The 27953-nt window shown below is 39.9% G+C and overlaps 2 protein-coding genes across 2 annotated transcripts in view; one reads left to right on the top strand and one right to left on the bottom strand.

Annotated features, from left to right (window-relative positions):
• LOC103761189 (ethanolaminephosphotransferase 1) overlaps positions 1-22139 on the top strand; it is a 54864-nt gene extending 32725 nt beyond the window's left edge. The window contains exons 6-10 of the mRNA XM_018076399.2: positions 3603-3711; positions 13788-13836; positions 15924-16104; positions 20016-20198; positions 21345-22139. Of these exons, the coding sequence (XP_017931888.2) occupies positions 3603-3711; positions 13788-13836; positions 15924-16104; positions 20016-20198; positions 21345-21410 (588 nt within the window). The 3' untranslated portion in view covers positions 21411-22139. The remainder of the gene's footprint in view (positions 1-3602; positions 3712-13787; positions 13837-15923; positions 16105-20015; positions 20199-21344) is intronic.
• Positions 22140-25469: 3330 nt separating this feature from the next.
• MAPRE2 (microtubule associated protein RP/EB family member 2) overlaps positions 25470-27953 on the bottom strand; it is a 74268-nt gene continuing 71784 nt past the window's right edge. The window contains exon 7 of the mRNA XM_025895818.1: positions 25470-27898. Within this exon, the coding sequence (XP_025751603.1) occupies positions 27827-27898 (72 nt within the window). The 3' untranslated portion in view covers positions 25470-27826. The remainder of the gene's footprint in view (positions 27899-27953) is intronic.

The following is a 27953-nucleotide window of genomic DNA, read 5'->3' on the forward strand; positions in this document are numbered from 1 at the left end:
ATACTCAGTTATCTGAGGGAAACCCCATGGTGTACCCATGTGAAATTTAAACAGAAGAGCCTGCTGTGCACAGGCTCTTTATGCAGCAGTTGATTGCTTCATTCTTAACCACTTGATTATGATTCTGTGCAAACCTTTCTTGGTTAATTAATCTTCCATGTGCCTTTAACTGCTTACCTATCATGTCTAAATGCAGAGTGATCTTTTTAAGAAAAACTTTTTATAGGCTAAATTTTCCACCTTCAACTATTTATTGAAAGAAAAAAGACTGAGAAAAAATTAAAATGGAAAAATTGCACATCGTGTTAAAGCTAACTCCTACTGAAATCACTTGTAGGTAATCAGTTGTGCTCTTTTAGGCAAGTGTCACATTTATTTTGAGAAGAAAAAGTAACCTTGTATTTTAAATGTCTTTGCTTTCAAGATGTTCAGTTTGAGCACTGTGTTAATGGAAAATATTTCAACACATGAACAATTAATGCTATAGCAATATGCTAGTGAAACTGAATATTACAGTAAAATTAATGCCATTTTTTGTGGAGTCATAAAGAATTTAAGAACACATCCACATTTTTTAAAAAATATGAGAAAATGTTTGATTTTGTTTCCCACTGTGTAGAATATCACACAGCATACTAAATGTGCCTGTGGAAATGGTAAATCATGTAGGAGAAAAAAAATGTATGTACACACACAGTCTAGAATATTGTGGCCACAAAACTTACACCTGTAGTATTGGAAACACATGTAAGAGGTGGTGATTTAAAAAAATTAAATATTTTAGAGAACAGTTAAAGGACTAGAAATTAGAAGACTTTGAGGGGTTATAATGCCTTATGATTATATAGAATTTTCCCAATGCCACATCAAAGAACTATTCTGATTTTGCAGAGGAGGAAAGGTGTCTATGTTACTGTGTATTATAAAATTGTGACAAGACAGGGAGTCTCCTCAGAAGGCAACTGTCCTGCTGCTAGCCATATCAAAAGGCCTACAAATTAACACCTTGTATTTCCAGAATTTTCTCAGCATAAGTACTCCTCATCCTCACAGATAAGGCCTTGGCAAGCCAAAAATGTTCCTGGTCAGATGCTGCAGTGAGTTGAAATCCAAGATTGTATATGTCTGGCACTACCTTGCTATATAGTCCTCACTTGTATTACTTAATTTGGACTTCTCAATTTACCAAAGACTGCAATTATTTTTACTTGCTAATGACTACATTTATATCTGAAAAGTACTAAAGCTGATTGATGGCAGAGAGATAAGTAAAAAACTTGGTCATCTTAAGAAGAATTATTCATTTGCACTTAGGGACACTGCTTTACATTGATTTTTATTTATTTTTTTTTACCAACAGTGCCTTCAAAAGCAGTTTATACAGCTGATTAACATACTTAGCTTTAGCCAATAATTTTGACAATCTTACTTTTTGCTAATATAGCTTAGATTAAGGGACACAGCCAATTTCACATCCTTCCAGCTTTCTAACAGAGGTCTTTGAGGCTGCCTCGGTGAAGTCAAAGTGACGAGTCCTTAAAAAGCAACACACCAAAAATTTGAAGCCAAAGAGTGTTTTTTCATATGCTACATCTGTTAAATAAGAGGCAGACTCAATCTGCGAGTGCTGCATCACCAAATCCCAGGGCATTCCCTGAGAGAACTCACTGCATCCACACTCCTGTTCCTGGATGTGTGCTGACATCTGACAGTGATGCTCATGGCTGCCCTGCCAAAAGTATTGACTGCAATAACGGATAATACTGATGTTCCTTTTTTATCACTTGCCAAAATAGTCTGTTCAGGATTCAACATGCGAGGGTAAATTCAGTCTCCATCAAAGCCAGTTGGAGTTTTGCCATCAACTTTGATGGGGTCATGATTCCATCCGTCATGTCTTATGGATAACATAATACAATTTTTTCAGAAAGCCAAATGTTAGCTCTGATGTAGTGGATTGCAAAACCCGTTATACATGTCCTTCATTTAGACCAAAATTTAACTCACTGTCTTCAGTGGCTCAAGATGTAACACTCACTAGCACCTCCTTTTCTCTGTCGCAGATCTGTTGTGCTGCTTGTTCTTGCACAGGCAAATTCAAACATCCAGGCAAAACTCTTAAAGAGCTACATACTGATAGGGCAAGAATTTAGATATAGAGAAGTAAGTGAAGTCAAATATAGTGTTATCCACGTGTAATAGGGAGTTTAAGTGCCAGCAGTGTTCTGCTATTAATCTGTGATCTTAAGCAGCCTGTTATTTAAAAAAGAGATTTTCAGTGTATCCTAAAGTTAAAGCATTTAATTTAATAAAAGACTGGAAATTTATTTGTTGATGTTAAAATGAAGAAAACACATAGCATAGTAAAAAGTAAGTATTTAAAAAACTAAATAATACATGGTAAAATCTATAATACAAGTAAAGCTGAAAAACATTTGTCATCCCAGAGTAAGAGGCTGTATTGAATGAAAAATATAAAGGTTACTAAATGTTAGCCGGGAATAAATAGATGAATATGCAGTTTTCTAAATGGCATTATAATTAACACTGTCATTTTGATTTAGAGCTGAAGTGTAGCATGAAACATACAGCCTCTTATGGGCCCTAGGGGAAAACTGAACAGCTAAGAACAAAACAGCCTAGAGAAAGAGCAGGGCAGCAGTCCTGCTAGCTGGGTGCTGGCAGCAGAAGGGGCTGCAGGGGGTGAGTGGCCTGGGATAAGCAAGGAAATGGGTTTCAAGGGAAAGAGGGGTCCCTTGGAGAGGTGGGGTGAAGGGCACAAGGGTTTGGGAATCACTGCATCACACTCAGTGCTGCATTTGCATGTTACACATCTGAAATGTTAAAACTTTATCAGTTTGTGCCATGAGCTGTAGGTGGTGCTGCTGCAGGTGCATGTGAGAGGTATTGCTGTAGGAGCTATAGGGTTTTGGCTGCATTAAGATTTCTAACCTCAGCTGGGTCACAAAATTAACTCTGAAGAGAGAGTGGAAACTACATTTACATCTCTACTGAAACTGGTGGCACTTCAGCAAGTGACTTGTGAGTCTCATGTATGCGTCCTTTCACTCCTAATGACATCTGACTGTGTGTTTCTTTTTGTCTCCTATAATGATGTTATCTGTCAAACAAATTAAAAATCAGGGAAGACTTCAGCTCCCTCTCCTTTTTATTTCTTCACATTCAAGTGATTTTTTTGTAATTCTTTCAGCTGAGCTTAGGAGTTTTTCTCCCGTCTCAGTTATTCTGATATGATCAGTTCAGGGGGCTGAGCTGCAAAAATAACCCCGTTGCTAATTCTGAAATCTGTATCCAAAACCAAGAAAGTGCTTGTGCAGTGGGGAGACGTGGCATTTAGAAGGGATTTAGAACTTAGGTATTTTGAAAAGGTAAGTCAATAATACTTACCACATGCAACAGATGCACGTATTAGAGGGAAGTTGCTTGCTTACTGTATTTCATACATTTTAAATAATTCTGCGTAATTTTTTTGCTTTTGCGTTTGTATCAAGATGATAAGTGAAATTCTGTGCCTTTAGAAGTAGAGGACTGACAATACATTATTTTTTATTTGTTTTTACTTATTAATACCTCTTCTATAGGTATTAATAGCAGCATATCTGCTTACCAGTGCTGTTGGTGTGGAAGTCTGGCAGAAGCCTTTGCTGCTTGGTTATTACATTACAGACATATTAGTAATCCTGCTTATAGGTAAGTGTCCAAATCTAAGCAAAAATATACTGCTTAATTATTTTGATTAGATGTGTCTTATATTTCCCTTTTTTTTTTTCTTTTGTAAGTGTTGGATATTACAAAAAAGACATGAGTAGAGCTGATTAAAAGGGAAACTGGGAAACTTTAAAAAAGTAGGTAATTTTGTAAAATTTTTTCCTCACTGAATTACTACCTGTTGCACACAAATAATACAGAAAATACTCCTCATCTGCATATGCAGTTCAGTGCAGTGTGCCAGCTGGCTGGCTCCCAGAGTCACAGGAACTCCTCTTGTCACTCAGGTAAAATGCCATTCACATTTACATATGTTCTAAGTTCAGTGTTTTGGCCTGCAGCACACGATGTTCCAAAACATTATGAATAGAAGGAATGAAGACATTATTTAAATAATCTTGGAGGCACTACTGTAAATATGAATAAGAATCAGGTTGTTTCTAAGCTCTTCTTTAGAATTCCTTTCTGAACAGAAGTGATGCATTTTTCATACACAGCAATAGCTATTTGCTCATTATTTGATACTGTCGGTGTGGTTTGAAATAAGCATCCTGTGTTTTTTGGCTGTTATAGCTAGATGAGAACAAGAGCAGTTACATTTTAATGACTTAAAAACATGGTAGTCTTAGCTAAAAATGTGTGTATGCAAAATGGCTTTGATCTGTTGCTTGGGAGGTGAAGAAATTAGCATACATATTTTAGAGATTTTCATGAGCATACAAGTGATGAGAAGAGGGCACCAAAGCACCTGTTTGACACAAACACTGTGGACTTACTTCCCAAGAAATGTCTTCTGCTTTTGAGCCAAATGGAGGACTTGGATACAGGTGCTCACCTAGTGTCAACTTGATAGGAGCCATCTGAGCATTTTGGGGGGGACTTTTGAATCCACTGCATTGATACAGGCTCTCACCACTCTCTCCTATGGCAAGGTCTTCAGCAGGTACCATCTCCTGTCCCAGCAGTGCTTCCCAGAATTCCCAGATTGGAAAGGACACTGTGTTCAGGCTGTACTTTCCAATGAGCAGCGTATGCAAGGACATGGTTTTGTGCTTTACCCAGAGTATAAAACTGACTGTGTGTGACCAAGATTATCCAGTCTTTTTCATGTCAGGCCTGATTTAGGCACTCTGAGGAAAAAATAAAGGGAGGGGGAAAAACAGTGGTTGCCTTTTCAACTTGACAGAGGTGTATCAGTAGATAGGGACTGATTTGTGCTCTCGAAGCAGCACTGCAAGTCCAGGAAAGATGGATGCTGGCTCACCCAGAAGCGGCAGGTTAGGCCAGCGCCGGCGTAAAGTGGTAGCTGGGGCCAGTCCATTGAACATTAACTTGTTCTGTGCTGTGCACACTGCTGCTTTGGCTCCTGCCACTAAAGCACATGGCAGCCCATTCAGTGAGTACATTGATGGCTTCCCTTGCACTTGGGAAGCCATGGATGAAGGTTTAATTTATACTGTTCAACACGGTAGGAAGGTTTGTGGTAGGGAAGCATGTCAGTGTCATCAGATCTGCAGCACTGAGCATCCTTTTCCATAGTCTACCAAAACCAGCTGGAAAGCAAGGACTGTTCCATTAGCATTAGAAAGAAGTACTGCTTCTGTCTTCTGTGGTATGCTTGCATGAATGGATCTGTGAGCACAGAATTGAGTATTTCTTCCATCATCATCCCAAGCAGAAAAGGTATAAGTAAGAGCCAAAAAGTTTCTTTAAAAAACATTGTCTCTCACACACTATCCACAATGCCATTAACATGGCAACATTTGCAGCTTAATTATAGTTAAATGTAAGTTTATGTTTATAGTATGCAAGAAATGGTCTTGTTTGACTCTCTATTGCAGAATCATCACAGTGCTCAGTAAATTTCTTAAAAACAGGCATTAAATTTAAATATTAAAAAAGTAGAATCCTTCCACTCTAGATCATACTGATCCAGAAAGCACTGCCATTTCACCACACATTTGAATCTCAGCAATAGTGATTAAGGTGGTTGTGTGCAGTGACTATGGACATATAAAATTTCTAGAAGCTTGTGATAAACTGCAGGACCCCACTGTGACTGCAGAAAACATACCCATGTAACCTACACCAAGGGCCAAGCAGCCAAGCGGATGGAATTATTTTCTCTGTCAGAGAGACTGCAGCAAGTGTGTCTTGCTCAGCCAGAACCATTTGTATCAGAGAGCCCACTCTCTGGCGTGCTCAGTTAAATGCCTTTGTGGCTAGTTAAAAACAAAGCAATGTAGTGAATCTCTGATGCTTTTTACAAGTTCGTTTCCCATGATCCTAAGAGGAGCCACTAAACCACAACTGGCTGTCCTTAACCATCTGATGGCATTTAGTAGTCAGTAGTGGTCCTTTTAACAATGAACCTGTAGCTGCTCCATCAATACTTGGCATTTGTTTAGTGTTTTTACTGTTCTCTGCACAACAGGAGTTCAGCTGCTGAGCTGTCACTTCTCTGAGAACAGCTGGGCTTTAGCTAATACCTTGTGTAGTGGGAAGAAATCCAAACAAGATGCACATGAGTGTTTTTCAGATGTCTTTCCTGGAGTTTCTGGGAAAAAAAAAAGTAGCCCATATATAACCTAAGGATGAACTCTGCAAAAGCACCTCCTCAGAGGAAGCTGAGGTATCACCAGGTGACACACACTCATTGAAAATAATGGAGTTTTTATCAGGTGCCAGAACACACAAAGATATACATAAAAGTGCAGCAATACTGGTGTTTAGATTAGATGTTTCAGGAAAGCCTCCCAAGAGAGCTTTATGCATGCTCCTGGGAACTGTCTGGCACACTGTGAACATCTGCAGGAAAGCCAAGTCTTGGGCTGCTAAGCAGCAACCTCAGAGGACTGCCCTGTGAAACTGAGAAACTTTTGCATAGTATTTCATGGGAATTTTTCAGCTATCCAGCAAACACAAACCCATAATTTTCACAGGCAGTGAGAGCAATTCCATCCTTCAGCTCTGAAACACACACATAGCTGGACACCAAACCAATGAAGAAGGTCCTTCTCCTCTTTCCATGTTGTCCTGGCTGCTAGGCAGAAATGCCTTTCTCTCCTAACATGAAGCAGCCAGACTTTTCTAAGGTTATGTGCCTGTGCACTCATGTGGAACTAATTACTTCTGCACTCATCAAGGCTCCTGTGGATGACACTCCAAAAACTCTCTTGGGGTTTAAACACAATTGTCCCATACCATTGTCTGGCTAAGTAGGGTCCCTTCAAAGGACAGCACTAGGGTGAGAGCTGTCATTTATTTTCATCCCTCCAGGGCATCCTGAATGCCTAGCATTCCCTGTCACTGTGCTATCAGGTTGAGAGCAATATAAAATATTTACAATAAGCATTTTAAAACAGTCAATCCTGCACATAAAGTCTAGTACCACAAATGATGCTGTAGATTTCATAAGAAGATTTTCAGTGACAGGTAGGCATCTGTAGTGCAGGGTGTAGCATTACTAATTGATGATGGTTTCTGTCTCACATTGCTATTAAATGACCTGTGGGTGCATGTTCTAAATGAAGCATTTTCCATGCTTGGGACATTCATACTTGCTATGTATGAGATAGTTTTTATAATGTCTAATAAAATTTGAGTTCAGATTGCAATCCTCTCCTCACTGAACACATGCATCTTACTGGAAATTTCTCTGTGTATTAAATTTGTTCATAATTCACCAGAGGGCTCAGAAGTTAACGGTGGGATGTACACAAAAAGCAGCATTATCACATCAGCCTCATTCCTTAAGAAAGCACGTTGAAAAAATGACTCCTGGATGCAGAGAAAGTTTCCTGCTCCTCTTCAGTATTAATTACAACCACAGTAATAGGTTTTGTGGTAAAGGATCATTCAAGCATGGAGTGGATATGTTGTACTTCATCAGTGTGTGGCACATGGGGCAGACCATTCTGTAATCCAGACATGGTGTCACGTTTGAGTCCACTCTATCTGGTCAACAGTGCCCAGATCTGGGCTACTGAAGTCTGTGGCAAAGCTGAGGTAAATTTTCAAAGTGCAGGTTTGAACACGAAATGTGAATTGAATACTAACATCTGTCAGAGATCTAAAACCTTTTTTTAGAGATGGGACCAAAACATTCAGAATTTTTTTCCTTTGATGTGCATTGGATTGGATTCTGTGCTGACTTCTTCAGTGTGTGTTCCTTGAGGTTCACTCTTCTTGGAGCTACTTAAGTATATAAAAAGAGAATTAAATTCATAAATGAATACATAATAGCAGCAAAAAACTAATGATGAGACCAAACCATAACATTTGAAACATGCTAAGTATTTGAATTCTGTCATAGTGGGAAAGCACAATTATCTATCTAAAACAAGGCCTTGTCCTTACACTGTGTCCTGCATCCTGTGTGGACAAAGGAGGACACAGAAGTCCTTGCCATGGGTGATCATACAGCAGCCTGCCCTCTTTTCAGTGTCAGAAAATGTTTAGGAGGCCATGGTCAAATTATAATTTTTTTCTACTCCATACAGATGAGTCGTTCTGTGATTTCCTATAGTTCCCATTGCGAAGTGGCTGATGGTTCTGCCTTAATGATGACTAGTTGAATGATTAAATGTTAAGTGATATGTTTTCAAAATGTTATTGCTCTGACAGGCTTTGACCAGTCCTGTTTGAAAAGTGTGGTTAACATGAATTGGCTTCTACATGTCTGTCACCAATTTAACATTTATTAAGGCATTGTTGTGACAGATCGTATGAGACCTTGTTAAAGTAAAGAGTGTGAAATATTCACCTGTCACTTGAGATATATATTTAAAAAGCTGTTGAGTTCATGTTTGGAGTAACTCATCTGAACCAGTCAGAACAATAACCCAGAAAAGCAGAGCACTCAAGGCCAGAGGCAGAGCAGTGTCACAGGATGCTGGTTACAGGTGGGAATGAGTTTGGTGGTGGTAGCTGTGAGGAGTCATTTCAGGGGCAGTGGGAGCCCCAGAAGAAGGTCAAAAAAGGGAGCTCGCCTGGTGGAATCCTTCTGGAAGCCAGCCTGGGCTTTTCAAATAAAGGCACAGTTTCTCTGGTGCTCAATTCTTGCTGTGCCCAGAAAGAGAATGATGTGTGAACAGTACTACATCAAAGAAGTAGCTACATCCATAAACTAATTCTTCAGTCTGCACTTAATCTCTCAAAATGCTAATTGTTATCTTACAGCTCAGTTCAAGAGAGAGAAATGCAGTGTGTACTTCCTTAGGCAGTGAAAATAAGGTATAAAATCAACAAACACTACAAACACACCCCTTTTCAACGAACATGACAAATGCATCCCTTTACAATCTTTATACTGAAGAAATATCTTAGATGCTAAACATCCAAAACCTACATTAACCGTGTGCATTAAGACAGTGCTCATGTTTACACTGTTCTTTTAATCCTGTAAAATAATTTCATATTGTGTAGATCAGTTTGGGTGTATTTTTCATCCTAATGTATTCAGACTTTGCAGGCTCAATTAAGTCTGAAAATTATATACTCATTTTCTAAGCTTTTTTACCCCCCTCAATTACTATGCAGTTTAAAGTTTACCATTTTATATAATGATACAATGTAATTTTATAGTTAGTGGACAGCTCAATATGCAATTATCTGTTTTCAAAATCAATTAAAAGAGTTGTCTTCTCAAAACATGCCTGAGAAGGTCACACTGTTCCATAAAAAGCTACTGTTCCAGTTACAAGTGCTTTTAAATATTCACCTTTTGATGAAGCTTGCTTCCAAGCACTGATAATTGTGCTAAATATTCAGTGTGTTAAGATATTTTCATGTGTCTAGCTGCTCTAAATGTGCAAGAAATTTAAAAAAAAAAAAAAAAAGAAAAAGTATTTAAATATTTGTCCAAGCAAATATTGAGGCCTGAATATTTTGAATCTAATTGTTTGGTCTGGTGTCTAAGAAAGGTAAATGATAACATTCCAGTTATTTACAGTAAGCATTGACTATGATGAATTATTAATCTAGAGATGGAAAGGCCAAGCAGTATACTGAAGAAGGCCGTGTGGAGATGTGGGCAATTGAAGAATGAGAGAGGAGGGTGTATTTCATTTGTAGGCTGAAATGCAAGTGACAACTGTCTGCTGTTAAAGAGGTGCTCAACTTCTGCAATATGCCCAGGAGAAGGTCTGCACATACCTCTTCCCTGCCTCCCAAATGGGATGAATGCTCTGGGGAGTCTTTTCTGGGGGGGAGCACAGCAGGGATGGTACTTTCCTGAACAAATTCACACAGTTTCCAGTGCAGTGTTCACCTAAGTCTGCATCCCTATATCGCACTATCTCATTTTGAACTTCTATCCGGAAATCCAGTTATTAACAAATAATATTTCAGTGCTTTTCTTAGGACAGTGTAAGGATGCTTCACTTGTCAGAAACTTACCAACAAAGGGGATTTACAATAGCAAAGGTGTGGAGAAGATAAACAGCAAAGATAAACATTGTCCTTCCTTTGAAGCAGTGTAATTTCTGTAAAAATAGTGGTTTATGTGTCTTGGAGTTGCTTCTTTATTTAGCGGTGTTTACAGTCTGTGAGGTTTTGTGTTTTCAGAAATGTGGCTACCTGCATCAGGCTGTCTGCCTTTGTCTGAGCACCAGTGCAGGACTGTTAGTTACTGAAATAGCATTTTCTGGAACTGAGAGTAGCGTCAGCAGTTTGTTTCTGGCCATGCCCTCTCTTCCTCTACAACAAGCAGGTCTGTCACATGAGTTAATTTAGTAAGTAACTGCAGCATGTCATGGAAACAACCTGACCGCCTGCAGGTCTTCAGTAGTCTTTAAATTTATTTACATAAGGGTTTAAAATGCCCTCATGTAATGAAACTAAAATAGATTACTGTTAGTCTAAATTACATAGGTGACAATGTACCATGATATCCATCACATGCTACCTTTTTAAAATTATTATTAATTTACTCAGCTATGTGAAATGACATCTTATTGTTTTGGAATTGAATTTGAAAGCACCAAATGAAAGCTAAAATTGATGGGAATTACCTTTTGATCTCTTTTACACACGTGGATAGACAGATAGATATGCATGTGTATGTGTGTATGTATCTCTGTGTTTATATATATATTTGGAAAATAAGATAATACCTTCATTTCTGACATCTTTAATCCTGAATTTATGAATGCTTTGGGATTTGTTTGTTTGTTTTTTGTTTGGTTTGGTTTTTTAATATGGAAAAAATAATTCCCAATAAAGAGCTTTATAAATATTTATTTCTCGAAAAGGGAGTCCAGATAGTGCAAGGCAGAGGACTGATGATAGGATTGTACATAAACCTGAGGATTTGGGCTTCAGCCTTCAGCCTAGTGTGACACAAGAATTTTCTGTGTGTATCTGTGCCACCCATGTGTGCTTTGGTATTTCTGCCGTTAATATAGACCTGTGTTCTTATAATTGGGTCTTGGATTTTAAATCAGCTGGAAAATGGGAAAATATTAAAGGAGAAATTAAAAAATACTGGAAGAGCAGTAATACTTCTAAGAACACTTGAGGAGTTCTATTTTCTGTAATGTGTTAAAAACGCCTAATGCACTTAACTTCGATTTTTAAAATTATTTTAAAATAAAATATGTGCTTTTAGGACATTAAAAAAAAGCTCTGTGATCATCACTTGGGCAGTGCCTGAGTGGCTGTGTGCCAGAGAGCCAGCAGTGGGTTTGCTTTCCAGGCTGCACCTTTTGTTCCCCAGAGCAGCGGGGAATGGCAGCAATGCGGATGCAGCAGTTTAGCTCCTGGGCACAAAGGGATCCTTAATACCAATTAAAAAGCAGACTTAATGAGTACCAAAAGCAGCCCCCAAGCCAGGCCTCCGTAGCTAAAAAAAGATGGGAAAGCAACATGTTGTAGGAAATGATGGAATTTTGAAAATCCCCTAAGAAACAGGGGAACACCCTTTGCTTTCCCTGCTGCATCCTCAGCTCTCCCTCTGCTAAAAGCAAAGCTGCGTTAAAATACAGGGGAGTAACTGGTGGAACTGCCCCATTTAGAAAGTGGCTTTTAGCTAGCTGGGGGACTGTTTGTGGTCAGTGTGTTATTTCTAACTAAAATGGCACTTCATAAAAATAACAAATTGTTGGCAACCATTGCTCTTTGAATTCTATTTCTAGTTCTAGTCTCTATTTCTGTTCCTCTTGGTTGCTTTTCTCCTAACAAATCAAACTTCAGGATTGCAGCAGGAAATTTAGATTTAACCTCAAGAGTCAATGTTTTGTCTCATGTCTACTCTAATGTGATACAGATGTTGGAACTGCTGTACGTAACTCAAGATTTTATTGAACTAGCCCTCCCTGCCTAATAGAAAACATAGCTAACTGGAGTGCACATTAAACTCAGATCACTCTGAAGGCATTCTAAACCTGTGAATTTTAGAAATACATTCACAAACTACTTGGGATATTACTTCAATTGCACATCCTTCAGCTGTTTGATAGGGAGTTTCTACTACGCTAAAGAAGCGTAGTAGAAAGAGCTCTTTATCCGACTTGTTTTAAAACAAAAGAAAAACCAAGAAGTAAGCATGAAAAAAAAAATGCAATACCTGAAATTATTTACAGGCTGGATATTCTTTTTTTTCTGTTCTTTGTTCCCCTCTCTTTAAAAAATAACCAGCAAGACTAGAGAGATAGATTATCTGTTGCATCCCTTTTTACTTCTCCATCAATCCTGATCTCCGCTATTCTCGGGTTTTTTTAGTTTTCCTTCTCTTGAGTTACCACTGTGGCCAGAGCATGCTAAATGTTTGGGTATGTCTTTGATGAGGACTGAACAGTAAACACTGACATTTCTCAAGACTCTGCTATGCCACGTTAACCCCAGTACAAAGTCATCTGAAATCAGCTCTTTCCTCTATTTATTCATTCTTTTTTCCCCCTTATTTCTAATAATGAGATTAAAGTTTTCTAATTTTCTGTACAAACAGTACACTGTGTTTCTTAAATGAGATTTTTTTTTAGGGCAACACCAGAAGGTTTAGCACATCAGAATGCTTTTCTTGCACATAACCAAATAGGAATTATGTATTAATGTAGTGCACTAAACCCAATCCTCATGGCTTATAATATATGAAATGTGCTACCCAGAACATCCAAGCAGCAAATAGACCAGGGAAAAGCCCTCAATACGCAGAAAGTGGTGGTGGTGGGAAAACCAACCCAAGAGCTCTACAGGGAAACATAGAGATTAAAAAAGTCTTATGTATGTTTTCACCTAGTTAGTCTGACTGATATGGTGGCTTTTTTTGTTTGAATCTCGAACTTCCACTTCTTGCTGGAGTCTTCTTTGACCCTTGGGTGGACCAATGTGTTTTGGATGTAGGTGTTAGAGGGGGTACAACTGGGTCTTCAGGGAACTCTGGGGCTGCTGACAGCTTGTTGATAATGCCAGGAGCAGTGCAGAGAGACACAGCGTTAGCAAAGGCAAACTCCTTGTGTTTGGAGGGTTAAAGCTGAGCTCCAGAAAGGTCACACCTCTATTAAAAAAAAACAGTAAAAAGCCCTCACTCATTGAAATGACGGACATATCATGAAAATTAATTCATTTTAGCTATTGTATCAGCAAAACAGATCATTAATATACTGAATGATAAACATGTTTTCCCCCAGTAATGTGAACCTGTTTGAGGTTAATTGTCTTTCTGTATTCCACTGGAAGGCTTTTAGTGCCAGACTTGGGGTTTTTTCTACATAGACAGCAGCTCAAGCAAAATATGGCTGTCCTGGGTCCAGCAGAGGAGCCTGTCTGAAAAATAATTGGTCCTACCTACTAGCTACATCAGAATTTTTAAAATCCTTTCTGGTCTTGTCACTTGTTATACAAAAAAATCTGTATCAGCAACTATTTCTAGCAGCTAACTTCTGAAAAAAAAAGAGGAAGGTTTTATTATTGCCTAAAGGTTCCAAATTCAGTTTGTATCCTATAATGAGTACAGGAATAACGAGTCATTTTTAAAATAGCAGATTAGCTCTGTTATCCTATGAGAAAACTCTGAGGTCATCACTGTAGCATTACATATTAATCTTTTTCTCTTCCAGGCTTCAGTTTATTTCTTTCATTTCCACAAACACTATACAATATTCACAGGTAAGTTAATTAACATTAAGTAAGTTCTATTCCCTCCCATTTAATTATGTATATTTAAGGGTTTCCTCAATTAGAAATAAATTTTATGCTTGAAATAGCCTAGCTCCTTTATCCAGATGCTGTCCTGATAATGTACTAACAGGTTTTTCTGGTCAGTTTTCAGAATCTGACTGGTTTCTTTTCCATGTTTACAACTCTCCTCTTTTTCTTTCACTTGCCATTCTCCAGGCAGTCTCACAGTGGTCCTGCACAGTAAACTGATAAAAGCTCTGTAGTTAGAAACATTGTGTTTTATTTGCAATCAAATGTGATTTGTAACTTCTGCCTGCACTGAGTAAAATTCTGTACCTGATCATCCTACAGTCAGTGAAATACTTCATTGTCTTCCAGGTCCTTCTGTAAAACTCTCCTCTGTATGAAGTCTGCAGATAATTGCTCTCAGATATAAGCTAGGCAGGTGGCAAGCTGTGATTACATCTAAGAGCTGGCTTGCTCCACCTAGGAATTTTATCCACAGTTTATACTCTGATGGCCTATTTTTATTAACGCAGCCTGCCTTCCACTAGTATTTGATGGCTCATTTCACTCATTTGTCACTTGAGGTCTCTCAGGTCCTAAGTGTCCCGGAGGAGGGACTGTCACTGCCCATCTTCAGGAATTAGTGGGAATTTATACTAACATTTAAATTTTGAAGAGACTATTACACAATATGTCATTGCTCCTACACAGCCCTTTTCCAGTTGTGGTATTCTGTGTAGTTAATAAAAGCATGAATGGCCCTGAGTTTGAGGCAGGAAGAAAGGGGAGTCAGGAGATGTGGGGCAGGAAAAGCTGAGGACTTGCAGAAAGGCTGGGCTGTGGGGCAAGGGACTCTGCTTTGGGGACGACTGAGTGAAGGAGGGAAGCACCTTGTGCACGTCAGCCCCTGGCAGTAGCAGCATTTGCCCCAGTAAATATTTCAGTTTTGTTTTCCTTCCTTTCATGTCAGGAATTTTGTTTGGTGTTTTCCTTTTCAAGTCATCATTCAACATACTTCCTCTCAAGCCTTCCAGTGGGTTTATCATTCCTCTGAACAGAATGGCACAGTAATTTTAAAAATCCAGTCAGGTTTGCTTGAAGGATGCACATACAAGCTCTTTGGTGATGAGGGATTTGAGTTTTCCAGTCATCTCCTCTCTTTCTTCATACTGATGCCTGTTCTCGGTTTTATTTTAGGAGAAGAGTATTCTTTTTTGGCATGAGAAAGATATTTCTTGGATTTTTGTCTAGCTGTTTCTATAAATACATATGTTCAGAGATTTTAAGCAGGACGTTTCCCAGTACACTTCAAACACAGAATTGCTCTTCTGAACTAGTGGTTTCATGGTAGTGAACTTTAGTAAATTAAACCTCCTACTCCTTTTATAACCTCAGAATGAGGTTTGCCTGAGTGAGAAAGATGCAAGATACAGGTAAAAGCTGTTGACCTTATAGTTAGCATTTTCCTAAGTTACATAAAATGCAGTCATTTACTACCTTTAATAGCACTACCTTTAAAAGCCAGCTTAAAATATCCAAGAAAACACAATGCATCATTAATTTTCCTGTACTCTAATTAGCCAAAGAAGCCTCCCCTTTAGGCTGTTCTTTGACAATGGTACAGTATTGTCTAGCAGCATCACCTCTAGACCTAAACAGCAATACCTGTCAGCCACGTGCTTGACTCTTCTGCCACTGAAAACATGGGGTGCATTGACTGAAACAATTTCATATCTCATAAGTTTCATGCTCTATTTTGAATTCACAACATGCCTGTATACTTGAGAGTACTGCAGCTCACTTCATGTGAGTTTAGTGGTCCATTGCCAGGCAATGGTGAGCAGGTGAAGCTGACCAGGAGCTATGTGAATAAACCAGTATAATTTAACCCCAGAAATAAATGTTACTTGGGCATACTACAGTTTCTTGAAAAATGTCTGCACATTTGCACAGGTAGCTATGTTGCAAGACGAACTCCTGGGCTGAGTTAGGCTAGAGGTTGAAGTTAGTGTGTGGAAATAGAACGGATCAATTTTCTTACTCCATAAAATTACTGTATTTACTTACAGAGCACATTTAAAGAAAACACTGAAGCATGATTCTCTGTATGAAGGACTCCTACCTCTTGTGTCACCTCTGTTGCTGTTCGTTCTTCTTACAGTCTGGGTGGTTTTATCTCCAAGCAACATATTAGCAAAGCAACCAAGGCTGTTTTTATGGATGGTTGGGGTTGCTTTCTCAAATGTTATTGTAAGTATATTTGAGGTGAGATATTATTTAGAGATAGCTTTTTATTTTTATGTGAATAAACAGAAGGGGACAAAATGTAGCTAAAATCAGCAGAGTCACTCAGCTCTTCTACCTCTGTGTTATGCTCTGTCTTATAAAAATACTCCACAACACTTGTCTGGACTAGGGACATTTACAGTACTGAAATACCTACTCTGCCAGAGCATAACACTTTTAGGAGGGTTCTGGGATTTTTTCGTTTTGTTTTTTTTTGATAGTGGGTTTTTTTGTTTTCGTTTGGTTTGGTTTTTTGTGGGGTTTTTTTTGAGGGTTTATGACAACCCTAGGGAGGCCTTACTTCAGAAATATAACATACTCCCCACACACAGGCAGAACTGGGGACTTGTCAAAGTAAAAGAAAAGTCAAAACAGATTTATTAGCAAGAGTAGAGGGGTTGTAGCTTTCCCTTGCTCTTGTGCCCATTAGTGCTGTACATGTATTCCTGTATCCTGCAGTTCAGCTGATCCTACATTTTCCCTTCACTGCTTAGAATAAGGCCATACCACTGACAGGATGTTTTAGGGAAAGATGTGAAGAGATGCAGTTGCCTTGTGATGGCTCTCTGCCCACAGATAAGTTTCTCCTGTACCACATCATTGTGACCAGTTTCCCCCCTTTAATGCCTATGAGGCAACATAAACCTCATGAAGTACCAGCATGGGCAGCCAGACAGTGGTGCTGAGCACTGCAGGTAACCCAGGGCTTTATTCCCTGGAGGAAGCCCTTTGCCTCTCTTGCCAGGAGAGTAGCCAAGCAGAAAGGTGATCCTCCATTTAAGCTAAAAATAGCCTAGAGGATAGTGCCTAGTGTCATCTTAGGAAAATAGTCTCCAACACCATCTAAAACTGTGTCACTGAGCAATGCTACATCCGATTTAAAAAGTGAAAGACTTGAAGTGCCTTGCATTATGAGAGAGATCTTAAAAATGTAGGATTTTAAAAGAGAAAGCATAACCTCTCTAGAAACTTGTATTCAGGAATGGAAAAGAAATCATAATTGTGATGTTCGTTAGATGTATCCTATAAACATACTTTTCTGAGGGTCACAGATCAAACAGTTCCATCTTAAGGACTTAATCTCATAAAAATGAGGTTATTTTCAGATGTGTTAAGTTTTATTGTATGCATTGTTCATTACCTAATCTACCCCTTTTTCTTAAAAGAATAGCATAGATTCCAAAATGAGAAATAAAATTATTTCCTGCCACTAGGGAAAATGCTTTCAGAGTTTGGCAGATGGCAGTTTATGCATATACATCTTAGCCAACCAAGAGGGATTGTGGCAGGATGCTTGCAGAAGAAAATCAGTAAGGCAAACCAAAAGTTTCTTTATAGACTGTAGTTTATCAGACATTGAGTGCAATATATATTCTTCTAGCCTTGTTTTTTCTTTTCCCAAAACATATACTGCAGTGTTGGAGGCTCACGTGAATTAAAAATGTATGCATGTTAGCTGAAATTTTTAACATTTTAAAAGCAAGCATTAAAAATGTATGGGTGTTAGTTGGAATTTATAACATTTTAAAGTTGAAAAACAAGCCTGTATTTCCTTTCACCTCCACTGGTCCCTTATACACACATTTTTTCCAGCATCAGAGTAAGGCTTGTCATGGCAATACTTTTCTTCTCCTTGATAGCCTGACACACTGGGTTTCCACTATCTGCTCTGCATACCACAAACTGCAGCCCACATTTCTCTACCTACCAGTATCTTGAACCTCCCATGCCTTTGACAACATATTTGGTCACCCAGCAGATCCCCTAAGCTAAATGCCTAGTCTCAGACTTCGTCTTGCAGCCACTCAGCATCAGGGCAAGTAGGGAGCGGGCAGAAAGGCGGGCTATATCCAGCATTTTTGGTTAAACTAAGGAAGTAAGTCCTCCAAGGCCTAAAAGAGGAAAGCTGCTTACTCACGAGAGGAGGACTTCTTTTCCCAGTCTCCACAGCTGGCAGTGGGACTGCCTGTGGATTGACTGCCTCTCTTGCCGGGAAGCTGACCCGGCTTTGAGATTTGTTCATACGGCAAGTGTCACAAGTATCCAGGTCCGAGCAAACCACCACAGAGCACAGCTGCCACAGCTCCCACGTAGGAAGCCCTCAGAGGCACGTGTTTGAGTCCAGGAGGAGTGATGGAGTGGGTAAGTCCCATGGAGGGCAGTTGAGCCATCCCCACAGCAGGAGCGCAGTGGCTGACGTGGTGGCTGCCATGACGAGCTGGAGCAGCTCAGACTCATGAGATGCTTCTTGAGGAATGTTTCCAGGGAAAATGGTTAAGGGAGAAGACATTAAGGCCCTACTCAGGGGCACAAACCACAGCTGCTAGAGGATTAACTTCAGCAGGGCCAGGGAAGCACTGAAAGGCATAGGCGAGGGGGATGGAAAAGCACAGGGCGCAGTCCCTTACCTCTTCTTTCCCATTTCCCTGTTCAGACACCAGTGCTTTCATCTCCTAATGCTGTTTTTGCCTCACTTGTAGTGTCAGTCAGTGCTTCAGGACCAAGGGAAAAAAGGAATTGAGGGAGGATCGGAGAGCATAGTCCATTTTGCAGTCCTGTGATACACTGAAGGTGAATTGCTCCAAATATTAATAAGCGATCTTTATCCAGTACTGTACTTAGCATGGTATACTAATGGTTTAAAACAATGTGAAATTCAACCTCTGGACAGGTGCAATTATTTAGCAGAAAAATTATAGCATATAGATTGCTTTAGCAATTTCTGATATCCTCTGGAATGATTCCCAAAGGACCCATAAAACTAGTGGTATTAAAAAAATTCACAATCAATACTGAGAATGCATTGTAAGTGCAAATATTAACCTTAGGTACAAATGCTTACTTCTTTCATTATTGAAAGTTAATTATTTTTTCATGGTTTATTTTTGCATTCTTCAGCTTGAACAGAATGGGCAGTAAAGCCAGTATTTTTTCCCTATGGTCAGACTCCTACTGCTGCTGTCATAAGATTTCAGGCACTGCACAGGGAATGAGTTTTTCATTCTTCTACTTTTCTCAGGATACATAAAATCTATTTTTAACCACATTTCAATTTTGAGTGAAACTTAAATGGGTAAAATATTTCTGATGTGCCTAAATTCCTTTTTATTTTTGTAAAGGGCATGGTGTATATGAGACACATTTCTTAAGGAGCCTAAACCAGGCAAAACACTTCGGTGTGCTTAACTGGTTTTAAAATGCTGAACTTCAAGTGAGTTCATCTCATTAGGTTTCAAGAACTCAGTAGAATTAAGCTAATTGCTTTCAGTTAAATCATGCACCACATATTCATTTTTTCCATCATTCTGAGTGGGATCCCTTTCCGTGGGCCCCCAACTACATCTCCAGGGAATCCGCTGCCATGACTGAGCCAAGAAAATGGTGTTTTAGTACATGAAGGAGTGCTAGAAAAGAAAAACAGGATTTGAAAGTGTCATATATTGTATTCCCTCCCTCCTATACAATGAAGCAGAAGACATTTCTGTCATGCCATGTGATTAAAATACCATTATGCTCTCCCAGTGATTAAGTGGTGGCACATTTGATTTGGGATCACAACTTTACGAGCCTCTGTAAAAACGTAAGGTGGCAAACAAACTCCCCTTTTGTGAAGATGTGCTTCAGCTTATCAAGTGTGTCACACTGTCTCTAGAAAAGTGTGTATTTTTAATTACTTGTAATAATGTCCTTTAGGACTCACAGCGAGGCACAAAGATGCACCTACAGTAATCTTCTCACCAGAAACAAGCCCCATTTTGAACTCTAGCCTTGTTTTCCCCTCATCCAAAGCAACCCACAGAGAAAATGGATGTACTTTTACTTGGACCCCCGGGACTGACCCAGCACTTCTCACCTGGCCCCTTTTGCTCCAACAGTGCAAGGTGATCATCTGCCAGATGAGCGGCACCCGGCCGGAGCTTTTCCACTGGTTCCTGTTGCCGCTGGCACTGGTGGTGTACGCAGCCATCTCCGGGCTGCTGGGCTGGATGGAAGAAGCTGTTCTTGCCGTGTTCACCGCCCTGGTCACGGCCGCCCACGTGCACTACGGGGTCTGCGTGGTGAGCGGGTGCCTCCGAAGCAGCCACAGAAGAGCTGCCCTGGGGCGGGCAGGAAGATGGGGTCTGGGAGCAGTTTCTAGTTGGGGCGGTGTCTGGGAGTCTGAAAGTTCAATTAGGGTTTTTTTTTTTTTTGTGTGTGTTTTTTTATTTAGTCTAAAGTTAAAAGACAGTTTATTACAGGCAGTGCCTTTTTGCAACAACTTCAATGACTTGAATTGTTCCAATGTACCCAAATGGTTTTGGCTTTAAACCCATCACAATCAGAATATTTATGGACTGGTTTTATGTAGTAGCTGACCCACGTGGCATGAACACTCCCACCCCTTTTTTTGGCCTTTCTTCTTCCTGAGGTTACCTGACTGAAAAACTAGCAAGGTAAAATGCAAAGTGCCATGAACAGAATTAATAAAATAAGGCCAACTTTGCTTTGAATCTGCGGGCAAAATAGCTGTTTAATTTCTAATCTTTTCTTGGCCCTGCGTTAGCATCTCTCAAGCTAGAGACATGAACAGTTTTCCAGTTCATCAGTCTTACCACTGCATTTTTGTGTCTGCTAGATCTCAGACTTGTCATTTATTGTCATCTGAAATACTGCTTAAATTCATTTTTACTTTGCTGATGCCCTCTTCTCTAAATTGTCAAATAATCCTTTAGCAAGTGTTTTCATGGGGATTTGCTTTTAGATAAAATACCTAGCATAGCAAAAATCTCATTTCAGAGGGAGTTGTTCAGCATTCTTTAAAACACACCATTGGGATGTAAGGATTGTCTTTGAAAGAAGACTTGTCAGCAGACACTGGTGTCATAGTAGAGTCTACCCCAGCATCAATATGGGCCAACTGGTGAGGGTCAGAATGGAAATACCTGGTCAAAGGTGACTGTTGACTGAGAGGGCCCAGCTCCATCATGGCTTATGTCATCTGTGAATCTAGTCTGTAGCAAATTAACTTCCTATCAGTGTGATGCAAGAGGAAGGTAAGGACCACAGCTCTCTTGCTTGAATACTTGCAGGTCCTTGCGTAGTTGTAGGTCCCGAAGTACACGAGGACTGTGGTTGGGTCCTCCCCCCTCTGACTGGGAAAGGAGAGGCAGTGAATTGTGAAGCACGTACCAAACAGGCTGCTAATCTCCGTGATTTCTCTTTAGGGTAGGCAGCTGAGTGAGCACTTGAACATTTACATCTTTTCCCTGAAGAAACGCACCCAAGAGTGAACACCTGCACTATGATCAGACTGTAATACTTACGTGGAGATCTGCAACTCTTCTGATGTGATAAACAGTTGGAATTAATCTGATTAAAATAACCAAAGAATAGAACAGTACAGATATCTGAACCACTGCGACAATGAGCTATGCAGCAAGATGCTTCATCTCAGAGGAAGATTCCTGTCCAGCAGAGAAGTGTTTACCAAGTTGTTCTGCTGCTAACATTTATTCTCTTCTAACACTAATGCTGTGTTACTGGCCTCTCTGAAGCTTTTGTCTTCCTCCTCCTTGCCATTTTGTCCAAAGTCCTGGATGAATTCATGCCAGGTTACATAACCTTCTTGGTGGTTTATAACCAGCACTGGTTTCGCCCAGCCTAGTCACCAGTGGGACTCCAGCAATGCAAACACTCCCTGTATGTCCTTCTCACTCAGACATCTGTGTCTGCTTCATTTTCCGTATTTATTTTCTCACAACTCATTTCTCCCATACAACCTCCTGAAAGGCTTATGCACATTCAGTCTTTTCCTCACCTCAAATGAATGTGTGAAGACAAGAGAATGAGCTGAGAAAGCCATGGGTAAAGTGTTTTTGAAATGTACATTTTTTTTCCCATTCTCAGCATTAAGATGAGTCTCAGCTGACCTGTATCTGTCAGAAATGCAGGCTCTGTACAGCAGCAGCTGACCTTTATATTTATTTCCTAGGCAGTAACAAGCACATTGTTGATATTTCAGTATCAACGAGCAATATACTCTACAAAGGTAACCAGCTGAAAATAAATTTGGCCAGCAAACCTTCAAAGATTCACACATTTCACTGCAAAACTAGTTTAGGTCAAACATCGTGTATGAGTGCAAAATGCAAAACAAACCATTATTTGCCTGTGTGCTTGAAGCAAATTCTTGTGGGTTTAGAAAATGACAAAAGAAAAAAAACAAGAAGAGCTTTTTTTTTTTTTTTCAAACGTTACACATTTGCATGCAGATGTAAACTGCTCACTTCATCTACGATACACATGCCTTGGAGGAAGGAGTAAGAATTTGAGTTTCATCTCTTTTCATATGCTGCCCTAGCCAGAGGGACTTTGTGGTCTTGAAGCACTAATGAAACAATCTGTCCATTCCCCAAGGTAAGCATGAGATTACATTTTTTGCACAGAGGGATGTGATTGACAGACTGGCATATTTATTAACTATTTTGCTTGCCAGAAGCCAGGTAAAAGCACAATTGTTGAGCTGCTAAGGCTTAAGTTCACCTTTTTCAGTTCTTAGACCGTTTCTCTGGGTTTATCACTAGCCTGATCATTCTTCCCCCCCTCGTTAACTTACCCTTATATCAGTAGCTCCTATTAGTATTTTCAGCTGAGCACTGACTAGTCATATGAACAGCTTCAATTTAAGCTGGTGCTGCCTGTTACAGGAGTTGTCCTCCCACAACATCAGCAGGTGATTTCCCCGGGCAGCCCTTCCTGCAGCGCCAGGGGACAGGCCTGCACATCAGCTTCCCCTCATCACAAAGCAGAAATCCACACCAAATGGGAAGGTTTCTCGTGATTTGAAAGTATGCATGTTCCACCTACCAAATGAGCACATTGAGGGTCCCACCCCCCAAATGAACATGAGACTACAGTCACAGTTCAAGCAGCTTAAGCTTTGAGTTGGGCAGAGGTGACCGGTCATCCTGTTAATGCAGAGTCAGAGGTTTTTCCAAGAGCCCTGCAGGGAAGGGAGGCTCCCATGCCCTTTGGTACTCCTGTGGTCCAGCTCCAAGAGACATCTTCCAGCCTTCCTCCCCACTGGTGCGGTAGGCATGCCCCTATCCTGCATGATGCCCAGGGAGTGTGGGGTGTCCACCAAGGCACTCCCTAAGGACTCTCTCAGAATAAGTCTGAAGGCTGGTTATTTAATGAAGTTTGCTAGAAAAGGCAGTTTGTGTTGAAGGGGAATGACAAGTTTAAAGTTGTTGCATGCACCCAACAGTGTCAATGTTTGATGGAATTAAATACTACATCCAATACCAGAGACATAAAAGTCTCACCTACTTTATAAAGGAAGTTTATATTTCACCCTTCCATCACAAGTGTCTGGAGGAAGTTCTGATGAGAAAAGAATTAGAATACAATAAAATTACCTCTAAATTGGTTGTACTGGAGAAACTCTGTGGACAGGCTTCCCTTTTACGTCTGTCTTGCACTTAATTAGGAAACAGCTGGAAATAAGGGTCACAGAAGCAGCACTATTTGATGCACTGTAATGGAGTATTTTGAAATATTCATTAAATGAAATTATAAAACTTGAAATACCACAACCTGCCTGCACTTGTACCTTTCTAAAGAGAAATACAGTGTCACTTTTTAAGGACATTAAGCTCTGGCCAAGTTTTTCACCTTCTATATGAAAACATGGCAAATAATTTATTTTTCCTTTTTAAAGGAACTTGTCACTACAATCTCTATAAAGACATATATAAAAAGAAATCATGTATTACACAGTGTATATATTGAGTTTTTAGCCATTCTAGATGGTAGCTGGTTCAATGAACAGGAATAAAAATGCTTTGCTCATAGGGTGGTACGGTCACAGATTTATTTTGCAAAGTCAGATAACTATGTAGATGACCTAATAGTCTTAACAAAGATTTTTTTTTTGTTGTTGCAACATTATGGCAGAACGTTTTGAACTGGAAAATAGGTACCTTTTTCATGCTTTTGAACATTTGCACTAGCCCAAAGACATGCCTCCCCACCAAGTCTTACAAAAAGCAACTCAAAAGAGCAGCTCTTCCAGGTTTGAACACCTAGGTTGGAAATGGGCTCCTCTATCCCTGCTTCATCCTACCCCCTCTATTAGAAACCTTCCCTGAGCGGGGCTAAGCAAAAATTTGGCCTCAGCCCCAGGAATACCTGATAGCAGTGGGGGCCAGGCTGGTGGCACACAACCATGGCACAAAGGGGTCCTGAGCCAAGGCTCGAAGCCTCAGAGATTGAGCAGCAACTACTGTTTTAACATTGCCCATGCTACAAAAGATCAGCAGTGAGAATTACAATGAAGTTTCCCCCCTTTTATTCCAAAAAGCCTAATACTTTAATCTGAAACGCAGGCAGGTTTTAGGTACTGCACTGAAGATTCATCCTTGAATACTTGGCCACTGCAGGAAAGTCCACTGGGAGTTTCAGTGCCCTTGCTGTAGTACTCTCTTCACCTCCTGGCTGCTGCCAGTTTTGCTGTTGTATCAAAACTGATACACAAGAGATTTAGTACTCTGAAATCCCAAAGCATTTACCATAAAGAAAAATGTGCTGTTTACATGCACAGGCATACATGCATTTTCTTTTTGATTTATAGAAGGGGATACAGTTGCTGAGCTCTTGGGGAAACAGATGCTACCCACACACACACAGGATAAGTGAACTTTTGGTTTTTTAATGCAGCTGCCTTTTTCTTCCTGCTCCCATATGCAGTCCCTGATGAATCAAAAATATGTATTTTATCCAGAAAAGTATTACTTTAGAATGTTCTGAATAGTCTCTAGAGCTAGACAGATTTTAACATATATTTTTTTATTAAATATGTAAAAAGATAAACGCAAGTCAAGTTATTCACATATTCAGACAAAAATCTACTCTATCATGCGACAATTTGTGGATAATGTAAAATGACTGATACATCTGAATAAGACCTTTTTTGTATCTATTATGCCATTACTTATCTATTTATAATTAACAATACATATGTTTACATTCCTTTCAGTTTACATTTAATATATAACCAAAGCTTTATGGTGTGCTATTTAGTAAAGGTAATTACAAATGCATATTAAAACCATAACAGAAGAATGGGTTACTCACAGGGGGTGGGGGGAAAAGGACAACTCTTTCCCCTTTCAGAACACTGCTCTCCCCTCAGCACAGCCAAATTTCTAGTGCCCTCAAGGTATTTCACTGCCCCAGCTCCCTACATCAGTCACTCTGCCCTTGATACAAGCAGTGAGAGGGCTATGGTCCTCTGATTAGAAACAGGATATGAGGAATTTTCAGGAAATTAAGTGCAGCTTTTTAAAAAATTTTCTTTTTTTTTTTTTTTTAAATACATGCTTCAAAAGACAGAAGAGGAGAGAGGCACAACAGCCTGGCTATGAATTGTTCAGGGAGCTCAGCAACCCCAACCATTTGCACCTTTAGAAAAATGTTTTCCCTTGAAGTGCTCTCCATGCATCTGCTCAAGTATTAGCAGAAGGATGAATGGCAGTAAGCAGAGACTGATGCTGATGAAATTAAGTTTATAGCCTGATCCCAAACTCCTTGCCCCATCAGAGATCCTGTATAGGTTAAAGGACATTCTGGAATCTGGAAAAAAAAATTAGTAACTGCTCTTCAACAGTATTATGAAGAACTACCATTTATTACAATGACAATTGTAATAAGTACATATGTTCTAATAAACACAAATACAACAAAAATGACAATTCCCCCATTGTGGTGATTCTTGGAAATACTTATTTTGGAATATACACATTTTTTAAATAATTAAACCAGACCTTATTTTCAACCAATTGAAACGGGAGAGGAAAGTGCTGGCCTGCAGGTTGCAAGTACTTTGACTTCATCACTGAGTAGGATGTGAAGTCAGTACTGGATTGCAGGGCTGGCAAAACTTCAGCCTGCAGGGTCCAGAAACTCTTCTGTTGTGCAGGGGGAGGATTAAGGAACTGGAAATACCTGTTCTAGTGCTTAACAGTATTTTATATATTTTCGGTGGTGTAACACAACAGCAGGGTTCTCACATTTAACTAAGAGCCACTTAGCTGCAAAAGATTGATTAGGAATGGAAAACTGCATGTGTCATGCTTGTGTGTGCCCGAGGGTTGATTAATTGAAAACCTTTCCATGGAACCATAAGCTGGGAACATACACTTCAGGAGCCTATGAACATCTAAAATGATTTAGCTGTTCAACAGGCTTTGGAGTTTTTCAGTGAATGCCAATTGGGATGGGATTTCCACGTACCTGCTAAATCAGCATAGCAATCTCCAGTTCAGAAGATCAAGTGAGAAACCAAGAATACCAAGCATTAAATAATCAGAGAGACTACAACACACAGTTTTATGAGAAGAACAAGGAATGCTTTATATACTCCAAGATACCACTGTTTATAAAATACCATCATTTAGAACAGGGTCATGGGACTGCACTGGAAGGGAACACTCTCACTGCAGACATCTCCAGGGCCTTGATGAAGGAAGGTCAGCCCAGAGCAGAAGCTGCTCTGCCCCCTTATGTTAGATGGTCCCCCTCTTATGCGTGCCCTGTCTCCAGGACTCCTCACTGCCTCTCCATGCTTTGGAAGCAGCCTCAAACCCGTGAGGTGTCCATGACTCACTTACATAGCATTTGGGGAGGGGTTCAGGGCTAGTGCTGTTACTGGTTTTTCCCCATACCTTGCACTAGTGAGAAAATTTCTGTCTTCCATACTTTTATGGATGGGGCAGTGGAGGGGAGAAAGAAAGCAAAAAGAAATGGCTGGCCTACTTTGTCCTTTTCTGAGGGGTGGGAAGCCAAGGATGATGGCAGAAATCATGTCCTGCAGCTATACTTGTGTCAAGGAGATTTCTCTCCTCCATCAGCACTGAGCTCTGCGGAGGCAGAGCTGCAGCTGGAGCTGGGACTGGATTCCTCAGGAAGGAAGAAAAGCTGGGAAATGTCTGTTTACTAGTCACGAAACTGGGAGAGTTTTCAAAAAACTTAAGTGGATATCTGTTTCTCCAGAAATAAGCCAAAAAACATACCACGCAGCTTTCTAACATAGGGGTTTAAATCTCCCATTGAAACAGATGCTCTGCCTGTGAAGGCAGGAAAGGAATAAACATGAGCAACATGAGCATTTTCTTCCACAACACACCTCATCGTTATGGCTTGAGTATGACATCCACTGTATCCCTTTATTCCAATTGTTTGACCAAATTTATGCCCCAAGGCAGATGTACTAGAAAACGCGAAAGCACCACAAAGTGAGAAACACAGCTAGTGGTACGGAACTTCTTGCCACACAAAATGCCAATATAAATATGTTAGAACAAGTTACAAGTGTATCATACTTAAGACGAAAAAGAAAAAAAATAAATATATATATTTTTAAAGAGCAGAACAAATCTCAAGCAGCCAAGTGGTGAAGTTGCAGTGATGTACAGTAGGTGATGTAGCCCTACAACCTCTTGGGAAGATACACTGAAAGAGGACGTCTGCAAATGCATCTTGGCAAAGTATTGGTACAGAATGCAGTGGTTGGCTGGCACTCACTATGGTACATAAATGTTAATGGCAGACTGGGAGTGAACTGATTTCAAGTTTGAGGCCGCACATGTTCCATTCTCCAGAAGAAAGTTCTAACACAAAACGAAAATTGTCAGAGATGCTGCATGAGTCAGTACTCATCCTGCTGCTGGGGCTGTTCATGGACTTGCTCTTCACCTTCATGATCATCTGTGTGGCTCTCCTGTAGGGAGAAAAAGACCCCAAAACATTCTTCAGTAGAAAGCACTCCTCATGTA

The sequence above is a fragment of the Manacus vitellinus genome, unplaced genomic scaffold (assembly GCF_001715985.3).
Source record: "Manacus vitellinus isolate BGI_N305 unplaced genomic scaffold, ASM171598v3 scaffold_1_pilon, whole genome shotgun sequence".
Lineage (NCBI taxonomy): Eukaryota > Metazoa > Chordata > Aves > Passeriformes > Pipridae > Manacus > Manacus vitellinus.